Raw genomic sequence first — 12,045 nt, 5'->3', positions numbered from 1 at the left:
TACCTTTCTGAAATGACGTCATTTTTTCGAGCAGGGTCATTTCTTCCTTGCAAAATTTTAGTTTTAAATGAAAATAGCCGCAGAAAATTATAGCCCCAACTGGAAAACCAGTCAGTCATTTTGGTAAAATGTTAAAATGTTGTTAATTACCAAGCTCCTTTAGTGCGAACGAACGATAAGTAAACGTACTTCTTGATCAATGATATTCGAGATTAGTCATTTCGGAACGCCCCATTTTTTCAAAGCATTTGTAGGTTACAATTTGTGATCTAATTCAAGACATGCGTGTTTTTTCATCTGGTTGGCGTCATCTCAAATGGGTAAAGTTTTGACTATACCTTTATATACTGCTCGCTGCCAGTCTCACAAATACGTATGTGTCTGAATTCGTAAATTTGCCTTTGTCACGTGTTGGTCAACTTTCGAAAATCGGACTGTACCATTCAGTAGCAGAATTTTTTTTAAACATGACAGTTCTCGATTTAATTAGGATGGCTCGTTTGAATTAGAACGCACTATATGCACAGATACAATTTCTGTATAACCACCACTAGTACCTACCAGATAACGAGGACATGAATCAGAATCTCATAGGTAAGAGATTGAAGTAATTTTATTGACAGTAAGTTGCAAGTAGGTAATCCAAAGGTTGATAAAGCTTTGTCAATTTTTCAAGTTGAGTCATCTGATCAAAACAAAGGGAATAACGTGTTCGTGTTATCGGAACTTTCCTTGGTGACTTATTCGACTCTGAGCATTGTTGACATAATAACAATATCTCTGACAAGCAATGTTATTTAAAGACAGTTTTATTTTTAAGTATATTGGTGTTACAACTTAAGATCGCACCGCCCGCGCCATTTAAAACTAAAATCGGGCAACCTGTTTCTAACCTAACATTGTTGGCATTGTTTGCGGTACCGTTTTTTAACCTAACCTAATCAAAATCAATGTAAACAAACGGAGAAATGGCGGCTAGGATGCCCGAAACTTTTTTCAAAATTGACCACCAGAGGACGCATTTCTTATCTTAAAACGCTAATACTATTGTGTCCACATTGTTTACACGAAATTAACAACATTAGTGGTCGGTGCGGGGGTTTTATTTCTTTGTCTTTTTAATATTCGAATTTAAAGGTTATAAGAAGTGGTCGAGTTAGAATAAAAACTAAAAGTGTTAACGACTGTTTTGTTAATTTTGGTTATATTATCTGACAAAATCGATTTATTCTTATTAGAATTATAGTTTAACGTCTCCTACACTACAAGTCTTTTCTGTCTTTTTTCTTCATACCAAACGCGCATATTACCTCCAGAAATTCTACTGTATTAATTACATTTGTTGCTTCAGTAATCATTATCTTAATTTTTATCAATATCGTCATTAAGATGCTTTCTAGCAAAGCAAACATTATGCAAAATGTAAAAAGTAATGCAAAAAGAACTTACTTACCTTTAATATTTGTGGCAACATGAGGTTTGTGCAGATTTCGTTCTTTTGATCATTAAAATGCATGAGTGATGAGACACTTTTTAGCAAACGCTGTTAATTTAAAACTCTCTCATACCATTATGTTTTACAGTTTGTAAACGATAATTGATTTCATAGAAATATCTAATTAGTAGAAACGATATTTTTCTTTAAAATTACGTTTTTTTTACGATAAGACAACTCTGTTATCGTCTATTATCTGTTTGTGGATAACCTGGTCTTTAGATTTGGTTGTGGTGTCATTGTTGTGTTTATACCGGGTTGATCCTAGTTTTTATAGTTGACATTTAACTGGTTATCTTACTACAATTTGAAGTGATGAACACTTAAGGTACAGTAGTATTTTTTTAAATGTCTTCAAATGAGAAATACGTAGTATCAATCTATAATTAACTTTTAAAATTATTACCGGTATTTTAATCTCTCAATGAATTTACTCTTAATTTCTTGGAAACGACAGAGTTGTCCATGGATTACATGATTTTCATAGCATGTGTTTTATTTTAAGGAGCTTAAGAAAAATATAATGGTATTTTCATCAAAATGATTTATTTTTGAAGGGCATGCAACTTGTCTAATTCCTTGTGAACAGAAGTCGGAGTTCTTTTTTCATTTTTTGGACGTCATTCAAAATTCAGGTTTTTAAGAAAGGAACCATTGGAAATCAAAGCTGAACAGAGTTCGTACAATTATACATTTTTTGTCTGCAAAGAATATACAGCAAACAAGACAGTCATTGTGTGTGTCTAAGTAGGAATGATTTCAGCGTTGTGCCATCTACACGAAATTTGTGGCATTGGATTTTTCAATATTTGGAAGGTTGTGTTATTAAAAGGGTTGAAATTTAACCAAACATCTTAGTTTTCTGAAGTTAGATGATATTTAAATTTTAAAATACTCCAACTACTAATGAGTTTTCCCAAATATCAGATAACACTCTCAATGTTGTTTTTGGGATATTTGAATACAAGCAAGCAGTTTCTTAGACTTACCAAATTTAAAGTAAATAATGCGTCAAATCATCTATATAATTATATTTAATTGACTCATTTTGTCTCTCATGTTTATTGATTATTTTAAAAAGTATTCTATTTGCCATCCACATAATTGATAAATGGAATTAGTTTTTTACATTACTTTACATCCGCTCTGGCAGACTGATGGTAAGTCCACAAATTCGTAGTTTGTGGTTGGTCAAGAAAAAGCAGCATGTATGTAATTTACAGTAAAAAATACTGCACCTGTGGACTTGTTGCCGTGTTGTCTCATTTTTATGAGTATGTATGGATTCCTTTGAATACTCAATACCTGTGTATGCAATATCTCTGTTATGCTCTTCGTATCCTGATAGATTGAGAAAATTTTCACTTTCATTGATTTCTTTATTCTACTGTGAGCTGATATTCACAATTCATTGGATAATCCTCAATGTCAGACTTTCCACCAATAATCTGACTTAATTCACAAAAAATACATATCTTAATTTTTAGCACTATATTGTTACTATCCCACATGCAAAATTCTCTTTAAACGAGTATTTAAGTGTGTTTTCTACTGCTAATTTATCAAAGACCACCTGAGAGAACAAGAGATAAAAAACTGGTTGTAGTTAAAAAAGAGATTAGAACATTTTGAAAAGTTCCAGAGCCCTCTAAAACTTAAACTTTTCAGAGTTAAGTCTTAAACTTTTCCAGAACCCTTTTAAAATGCCAGAGGCCTCTAGGACTATTTTGAAAGTTTCATAGACTTCTAAATGCTATTGAGTGCCTTCTAAAAGGTGCCAGAGCTCTCTAGGACTGTCTTAAACCTTCCTAGACTTCTTTTGAATTGCCAGGGGCCTCTACGACTATTTTGAAAGTATCATAGACTTCTAAATGCGATTGAGAGTCTTCTAAAAAGTGCCAGAGCTCTCTAGGACTGTCTTAAACCTTCCTAGACTTCTTTTAAGTCGCCAGAGGACTCTAGGACCATTTTGAACGTTCCATAGACCTCTAAATCCTATTAAGAACCTTCTGAAAAGTTCCAGAGCCCTCTACAATTGTCTTTAATTTTTTCAGGACTCTTTTAAATTGCCAGAGTCCTCTAAATGCTACTGAGAACATTCTAAAAAGTGCCAGAGCCCCCTCTATACAAGTGTCTTAAATCTTCCCAGACTTTTTAAATTATCAGAGGCCTCTAAAATCGTTTTGAACGTTCCATAGAACTCTAAATCCTATTAAGAACCTTTTGAAAAGTTCCAGAGCCCTCTACAACTGTCTTTAACTTTTTCAGAACTCTTTTAAATTGCCAGAGTCCTCTAAGACCAGTTTGAAACTTCCATAGACCTCTAAATGTCATTTAGAACCTTCTAGAAAGTGCCAAAGCCCTCTATACAAGTGTTAAACCTTCCCAGACTTGTTTTAAATTATCAGAGGCCTCTAAAATCGTTTTGAATGTGCCAAAGATCTCTAAATGCTACTGAGAACATTCTGAAAAGTTCCAGAGCTCTGCCTTAAGTTATAACCTAAAACTATAATCATTTTGGCAATTAATTAATATCACATTTAATCACCGACATACGTTTTTTGCTGCTGATTCACTATACTAGACTATACATGTATTTAATTAAATTTTTCTGTTAATATTGTCCAAAAATTTGTTTATCTGCAGATGTGGACATTGTGGTAAAACTAACAGACACTCGTAAAAAGTAGCTTTGGTAAAACACTAATAATTTTTATTAATTGGCGGGTTTTTGACTACAGACATAATACAGTATTTTGTATTCCTGATACAATGATGTACCTGTATGTAGAATTCAGATTGTATCAAGATTTTAACTCTATACACTAGTCACCTTAATTGGCACTAAGTAATTTACACAATTTCTCTTTGAAGGTTGTTTTAAACAAATATTCTCATGTTACAAACTTAGCAAACGAATAATTTATATGCAAAAAAACCTTTTATTATTGCAGCTAAATGTAAAGCATTTTTACGGTTAGTAAATATTGCGCATCTCGTCGAAGAGGTCAACTAGACCCTTATTAAACTATTTGAAAGTAAAAGGATTTTTCTCTCGGCCACCGACAAATTGAATAATTATCGTCGCCCCACACTTCTGTATAAATAAAAAAAAATTAACAACAATAATAATAATGTGAAGCGATTGAGTTGATTCAAGCGTTTGCAAATTTAGCGAACAGAAACAAATGTGCACCGGTGCAATCGGCGGGCTCAAACCGCTGCAATTGTCCGGTGACAAACATCAAATTCAAATTCGGTTGTTGTCAACAAACGTTAATCAAAAACGGCTGGCTCATTATCAAATTACTAAGATGTTTATTTACTAAGTTGGGTCGTGCTCTTGGACAACACATTATTCTATTAGCCCCTTAGGACCTAGTGCTAAATTTAGTCGCGAGGTGTTTTGGATTGTAATGGTTTAGTGTTAAAATTTGTAGAGGGACTAGAAGATGGATACGTTTTCATAAGGGTAATGTTTATGGATTTAGTTTATTACTAGAAAAACACCAAATTTTAATTGCATGTCTACTAGTAAGTTTAATGCCACCCACCGAAAAATAGTAGTTATAAAAGGTATTTACTGGAAAGATAATAACTAAGTAAACTGTTGAGATTTGATTACAATAAGTAATAAACTTTTCCTAAAAATTAATTGGTCAGCAATGTAATAAACAGTAATTGCATGGAACAATTTTCTCAGACATGTTGCACAGAAACCGATTTTTTAAGTCGAATCAGCGGAAATTCGCCTGATAATTTCCTCTTTGTTAAAGTTATTGAAAGGAGGTGTTTGTTTATGAGTCAGATAAAATTTAAATTGTTTTCTTATTTGCAAGCGAGCTTTTTCCGTACCGCTACTTGCGCGGAAATCTCAAAACTCGCATCTTATATTTGTTTTGAAATTAAACGATTATCGCCTTCGTAATCTGTTCATTCTTATATGGCAAAGTAAATCGACTATTTACATGCATATTTACTTAGTATAACGATATGAGTATGTCATGTTTATAGAATTGGTTTAATACAGATCAAGGAAATTTTAAAAACTAATAATAGATCAAAATTCAATTTTCAAGTCGCTCTCTATGGTCTGTAGATTGATTGTAATTATATAAAATTGACTGTATAATAATGCGTCTACTGATATTCTTGAACTGAGGATGATCGAACGATTCAGAGTTTGGTGAGTTTTAATATATTTCCAGGTCGTCATAGTTTTCTGTCACAATGTTAATTTGTACAGACCTAAATTATCTCGAAAACTAGAAACTACTAAAAGTTGTAATAAAATTAAGAGAAAACTGTGGGAGAAATATTCCACCAATTTCAGCCCAAGCCTAGAACTGGGCTGTACTTGTACCTACAAATACTTTTATTAAACTGCTATTGAGTAGTTGCAGTAAAAGTATTTAGTATTTGGATTCCTAAAATAATTTTAGTAGTTTAAAAGAACTTATAATCCTTAGGCGTCCAGTGTGGCAATTTATTATAGAAATATGCGATTTTTCTATAATTGTTTGTTTGTCTCACTTATAATTTAGCTTTAGCTCATTCTTAATTTAGCTTTTACTAATTTTTAAAATTATTACAATAAATTAATTAACAGTAGTTTATAATAATTCAAGAAACAACATTCCTTATTTCCAACTGCTTCTCTTTGGTAGAAGTATTTACATTATGTTTGTTTTACTCTATTTCTGTATGTATTTTGCTACTTTTTTAGTTATGATATTATGGATAATTGCAAGAAATTCAACTGTGATTGTGTCTACAGAGAATTATCTACTTTTGCCATATAAATTCCTGTTGCTTATAACAAAGATTATGTGCGTAAGAGCTTACGTTAGTATAATAAATATGGTTAAGTGTAGCTTCATATTTCTCTACATAAATTACACTCTAAATTAGTTTACAACGGCGTCTCACCAATTGCAAATGTAAAAAGTACTTGAACTGAAATAGTCTAAATTGAATAATGAGTCTAAAAATTTGTTTTGAGAGCTTTGCGCCGTACCTGTTATAATAATGGAGGTCAACTATCTTTTTGCTCTGCCAGAATTTTGTATTTCGTATTGGTTTAGATATAGAAATTATTATCTTTTTAGTTTTATCTAAAGTTTTGAGTTTATTTCAACTAGAATTGTTAAGACAAGTTTGAAGAGGTTGACACTCTTGGACTGGAAAAGGCCAAAGGAAAAGTGAATAAGAAGGTATCAAAATCATCAAAAATCTTAAAATGTTTTATTGAAAAAAGTAGTTGTTGAAAACAAATAGAGAAAGGGTTTTGAAAAAAACAGTTATTATTACAAGTGTGTATAGAAAGGAGAATCAAAATACTGAAGTTCTTACTATTAAATAAGAAGGTAAACGAATTTCAGGAAGTAATTGTCATAGAAAAAGATGGCGAGAAGATTTGTAAAAACTAATATAAACAAGAAGAGAAAACTCGTGAAAGTAATGAAGAAAGTCCTATTTTCCAGTATGGTTTTCTACTCTTCTAGCTTCATTAGTATGTTTCTTAAGTTGTATAGACTAAATAAATATTTATAAATTTTGACAAATGTTGGTTTATGAGGTGACCTTTTGGCACTATTTGAATTTTCACTACTTTGCAAAACTGGCTGTGTAAAATCGAACATAGTGCAATGACTGATATTGTCATATTTGTTTATAATACTCCTGTAAACCTTTATAGAGGTTGCGCAATTTATTTACAATACGCAAGCAGGTATAATCAGTGTTTAAATAAGAAATTTATGTGGAAAATGGTTTTGACTGTAGAGAAATGTACTTGGAAGTCCACAAACTTGGAATTTAAGCAAAAAATAGATTCAAATATCTGGTCAACTTCCTAAATGTAAATTTCAGGTTTATATTTGGTCACCAAAGCTACGTAAATTCTTTTCGGTCTGATCATCATACTCATTTATGAACTTTCACTCAAAGCTTCCTCCAAACTGCGTCCTTCACACGAAAATCTTGTATACGCACTGATAACTTATCATCTGTCAATGAGACGCCAGATAATCTACCGAAACAATGTTATTGAAGGTGCAATTAAAGTTTTTTTTAGTATTTTTATTATTGTTATGAATGTTAGGTGCGTACGAGCGTGCGGGTTTACTATAACGCGTCAACTTGTCAGCATGAATTCCCACCCAGTTAGTACGTTTACGAGTAGTGCTTTTGAGTTTTTTTTTTACATTTATGTTTAGGTGCGACGCCAACTACGGAGGAGTCTGACTCTGACGTACTTAGCGTCGTCGAGTCCGTTCTGGAGTACGTCTTGGATATGGCCATTGAGGTTGTTCAAAAGAACCAGGTACAGTCTGCCGCTAAAGTTAAGGAAAGCGAAGGTGCGCAAAAAACTGAAGAAAAGGCCGTGGCAGACGCGACACAACCGAAGGAAAACGAAGAAGAAGAATTTGAATACAAGGTATAGAAAAATAAAAGAATTGCTCTGTAAATAATATCACCTTCGCACCGCTGCATGTTAGTTCTATGCACAGCCTATTTTAAGTGGGTTAGTCACATTCGTATGATTCTTATCTTGCGGGGGTTCTAATTGGCATAGTAGTTATCATCATGATCATCATCAGAAAGCTTAACCTATCTTGGGGTTTGATATTTTGAAGTAGGCCGTATTTTTGTAGTCCCGTATCCGGTGCAACACCGGCGACATACTGTCCTGCTTGTACCCGCCGAAAATTAAGCACGCGCCATCGAATGACACGCTTATAGACGCCAAAAATTTCGTCGAGGATTACGAGGAATACCATGATTCCTGTAGCGAAATGCCAGATTCCGAACTGGTCGTCGGACAGGTAAGGACAACGGTGCTTAAACTGACTTTGGTGCGATATCCATCAACAACCATCATGACCACACTTTGGAAGTTGGGGCTGCAGTAACCATTTTGTTACCCACCTTCATTATCTCTCCTAAACAGAAACCAAACATCATTCAGTTTTTTATACAATCAGCTCAACACTTGCTTTGTAGTGTTTAATGTAACCATTTGGTTTTCGTTTATTAGTTTTTCACCGAGGGATGCTGTCATAGTGATCCAAGCAGCCAGGTTAAAGTCCTTTTTAATTTTTTTTATGTGGTTTGAATTGAACTACTCTTCAAAAACAATGAAGCACCAAAATTCTGTAATTTTTTTTTTTTCAATAAGAAAAATGTTATTACAGCAATAAGTTACATGTTATCTTAATAGATGTGTTTAGGTTGAAGTGAGGCCAAAATACAACGCAGATGTTTCTTGTTCACAAGTAAACGTTTTGATCTTGTTTATGGTCATCTTCAGGACTATAAATTTATTTTTGATTCATTGTATGTAACAGTACAGGATGTTAAGGTAAATGTGACACATTAAGGCCCGAATTCAGAATTACAATTGAGGATCTCGTCATCCTCACCTTACCAGCTCCTAAGTTTACTCTCACTTGAGCATAAACTGAGGTCGTCCTTAATTTCCGAATTTAAAATACATACGAGATAAGTCACTCAAGTAATTAACTGCTAAGGAGCTAATGAATACAAATTTGCCATTAATGCGCCATCTAGCGAAAAAATGTCACTAACTTTGGCAATTGACATTGGCTTTGAAGGTTTTGTGTTGGGTCGGGTTATGTTTTGTTCTTCAAATATTCAAAATAAATGAAAACTGTTGTCAGGATGACTAGGGTGAGTTTTTTGAAAGATACAACTGGCTTTCAGTAGACCATTTTTTAGTTAAAACTTGTTGAATTATGTTCTAACTAGGTCTATTTTAAGGATAAACCATTCAGAATGTATCCTGTCTGTCTGTCTAATGTCTATTGAGATGATAAAACTGATGAAAGATCAAATCCTGAATGCAGAATGCTCTAGCAGTGAATTGTTAGTTTTGACTGTGAGTTTCTAAAAGAACATGTTACAGCGAAAATATCCTAAAAATGCCAAAACCCTAAGCATAAAATAATTTACGTCAAAAATAGTTTGCCCGTTCGACACCAGATGGCACTGAGATGGCTTTTAGTTTTTGTGTTTCACTTTTTTGACATGGAACCCGCATTTCTTAACCTTGTGTGTTTTGTGTTGTAAATGGTGTTTGTAAGCAATGTCTAGAAAATATATAACCACTGAAGAAAAAACTTATCTCACCGAATTAGTAAGTACCGTGAGCAATTAGAATCGAAAAAAACCGGAAAACGAAACGTCATCATCCTCAGTATAATCCAAAAATTCAAAAAAAATCATCCAATTTATGGTAATTTTATGTAATTTTTGGGGAACATTTTACTAAAAACAATTTATTACAAACTAGTATATTTTACTTTAGACTATTTAGATCAATTAAATCCGAAATTACCGCAAAATACTATAAGTGAGATACAGTTAAAGGACCTAACTAGCTACCTATAATAGTCCTAGAATCCTGCCCAATTCTGACATTAGTTGAGGTGGTAAACAGCATTTATTCCACAACTTTTTGTTTCTGAATACATATAGATTTTGAGATGAGACGCAAAAGGTAAGAGTGAGGAGCTCCTCAATTGTGATTCTGAATTCGTTCCTAAGTATTACATTATATTTAGGTCTAATATAGTGTTCATCTACGTTAATTCTTAATATTTTTAGGCATGGAACCAAGCATAAAAATGCAAAAATCATGATGTTTAACATTAAAACTTATATTCTTACGCATAGAAGTATTACAAAAACAGGGAAAAGATGATGACAAAATAAGTCGTAGTAGTTCGTTTTTTAAATATGTCGATCAGATGACACATTGTCAAATTACGTCTGACCGTCGCACTGCGTCAGCACAAACATTCACATTTTTAAAAATTCGTAAATACCATACACGTCATTGACGACGTCAAGTTTTCATCTCGCTCAGTTCACATGTAATAGAAAATGTTTCAAAACTAAGAAAATAAACTGAATTTTGCTATTCTTTTTGACGAGTAGTTCATTTGCTCATAGAAAGCTTCATATAAAAATTATTTGCACTTTAGGCTGTTGTGTTGGGTTTTCTTGCTTAATCCGCATGTATTTGTCTTATTTACCAACAATAAACACACATACTCAAAACCTGACAGCTTTTTAATATTTTGATGTCTGATGTCTCGATTGCAAAAAGAAAGTTTTCTGCCAGATCTTGACTGAACTGGGCGACAATGTGGACAAGGCCCTAACGGATCGGCCACAAAAACCGAAACGCAAAAAGGAGAAAACAGTCAAACATGGCGGGGTGACCAGCTTGATTCCCATCGAAACCGACTCGAACGCCGAAGACGACATTGACATACCACAAAACGATATGAGACTGCTTGAAGTTGGTGCCAAATACAACATACCTAAGAATCTCTTCCAAAGTGCGGAAATGACAGAAATTACCGAACAAACAATCGATCGGCATGATGAGAATGCTGACAGTAATTTAGAAGTCGAACAGCCTGTAGTGGTTAATCTAAAGGAGCGTGAAGGTAAAGAAGACGATGATGACGTTTATCGACCAATAGCGGTTAGTCCAGATGGCCGATTCTTCAAATATGAAGAAGAAATTGGGCGTGGTTCTTTCAAAACAGTTTATAGAGGTACTGTACGAATTTGATTTTAAAAATAGTTCTGAATGTGGTGGTTGTAGGTTTGGATACACAAACTGGAGTTGCGGTAGCTTGGTGCGAGCTACAGGAAAAGAAACTTAACAAAGCTGAGAGGCAACGGTTCAGAGAGGAGGCGGAAATGCTGAAAAAATTGCAGCATCCAAACATCGTGCGGTTTTACAACTACTGGGAAAGCTCCGCTGCGAAGAAGAAAAATATCGTTTTGGTCACCGAGTTGATGTTAAGTGGCACTTTAAAAACGTGCGTAGTGGTTCACCGATTACACATTAAGTTTGAGACAATCGAAATTGCAGATACTTGCGTCGTTTCAAGAAAATCAACCCTAAAGTGCTAAAGTCGTGGTGTCGGCAAATTTTGAAGGGATTGGCCTTTCTGCACTCGCGGTCTCCTCCAATCATCCACCGAGACCTTAAATGCGACAATATCTTCATAACGGGTACTACTGGCTCTGTTAAAATCGGTGATTTGGGCTTGGCCACTTTGAAGAACCGTAGTTTTGCCAAGTCGGTAATTGGCACACCCGAGTTCATGGCGCCCGAAATGTACGAAGAGCACTACGACGAAGGAGTGGACGTGTACGCGTTTGGTATGTGCATGTTAGAGATGGCCACCAGCGAGTATCCTTACTCGGAGTGCACTGGACCTGCTCAAATTTACAAAAAAGTCATATCGGTAAAACAAAGCTGGATTTAATGAGACACCAAATTTTTGAGGAAAATTTTCAGGGCGTAAAACCGGCAAGCTTCGATAAAGTCCAAAACCCTGAGATCAAGGACGTGATCGAGAGCTGCATAAGACCGAGAAAGGAAGACCGGCCTAAGGTAAAGGATTTGCTACAGCACGCTTTTTTCGAAGAAGATGTTGGCCTGAAGGTTGGTAATATTGTGGAGTGTCGTTTTGTATGCGCATATTACGAATTGAGGTGTTTAT

At 34.3% G+C, this 12,045-nt stretch overlaps 1 protein-coding gene across 14 annotated transcripts in view; it reads left to right on the top strand.

The window, feature by feature from the left end:
• The window catches only part of LOC145726911 (uncharacterized), a 43,051-nt gene that overhangs the window by 9,014 nt on the left and 21,992 nt on the right, over positions 1–12,045 (top strand). For 9 of the 14 annotated variants that reach the window (XM_081976196.1, XM_081976205.1, XM_081976203.1 and 6 more), the window contains exons 7-13: positions 7,714–7,934; positions 8,152–8,322; positions 8,535–8,576; positions 10,644–11,085; positions 11,136–11,355; positions 11,409–11,787; positions 11,841–11,987. In XM_081976196.1, coding sequence (XP_081832322.1) covers positions 7,714–7,934; positions 8,152–8,322; positions 8,535–8,576; positions 10,644–11,085; positions 11,136–11,355; positions 11,409–11,787; positions 11,841–11,987 — 1,622 coding nt within the window. Of the gene's footprint in view, positions 1–1,741; positions 1,824–4,744; positions 4,968–7,713; positions 7,935–8,151; positions 8,323–8,534; positions 8,577–10,643; positions 11,086–11,135; positions 11,356–11,408; positions 11,788–11,840; positions 11,988–12,045 lie in introns of those variants that run through there. The other 5 variants (XM_081976209.1, XM_081976197.1, XM_081976207.1 and 2 more) reach the window with 4 other exon arrangements.

Source organism: Ips typographus, linkage group LG3 (assembly GCF_016097725.1).
Source record: "Ips typographus isolate SLU linkage group LG3, UJ_Ityp_2.0, whole genome shotgun sequence".
Classification (NCBI taxonomy): domain Eukaryota; kingdom Metazoa; phylum Arthropoda; class Insecta; order Coleoptera; family Curculionidae; genus Ips; species Ips typographus.
Note: the sequence above shows the minus strand (reverse complement) of the source record. Positions and strands in the feature narration are given on the sequence as shown.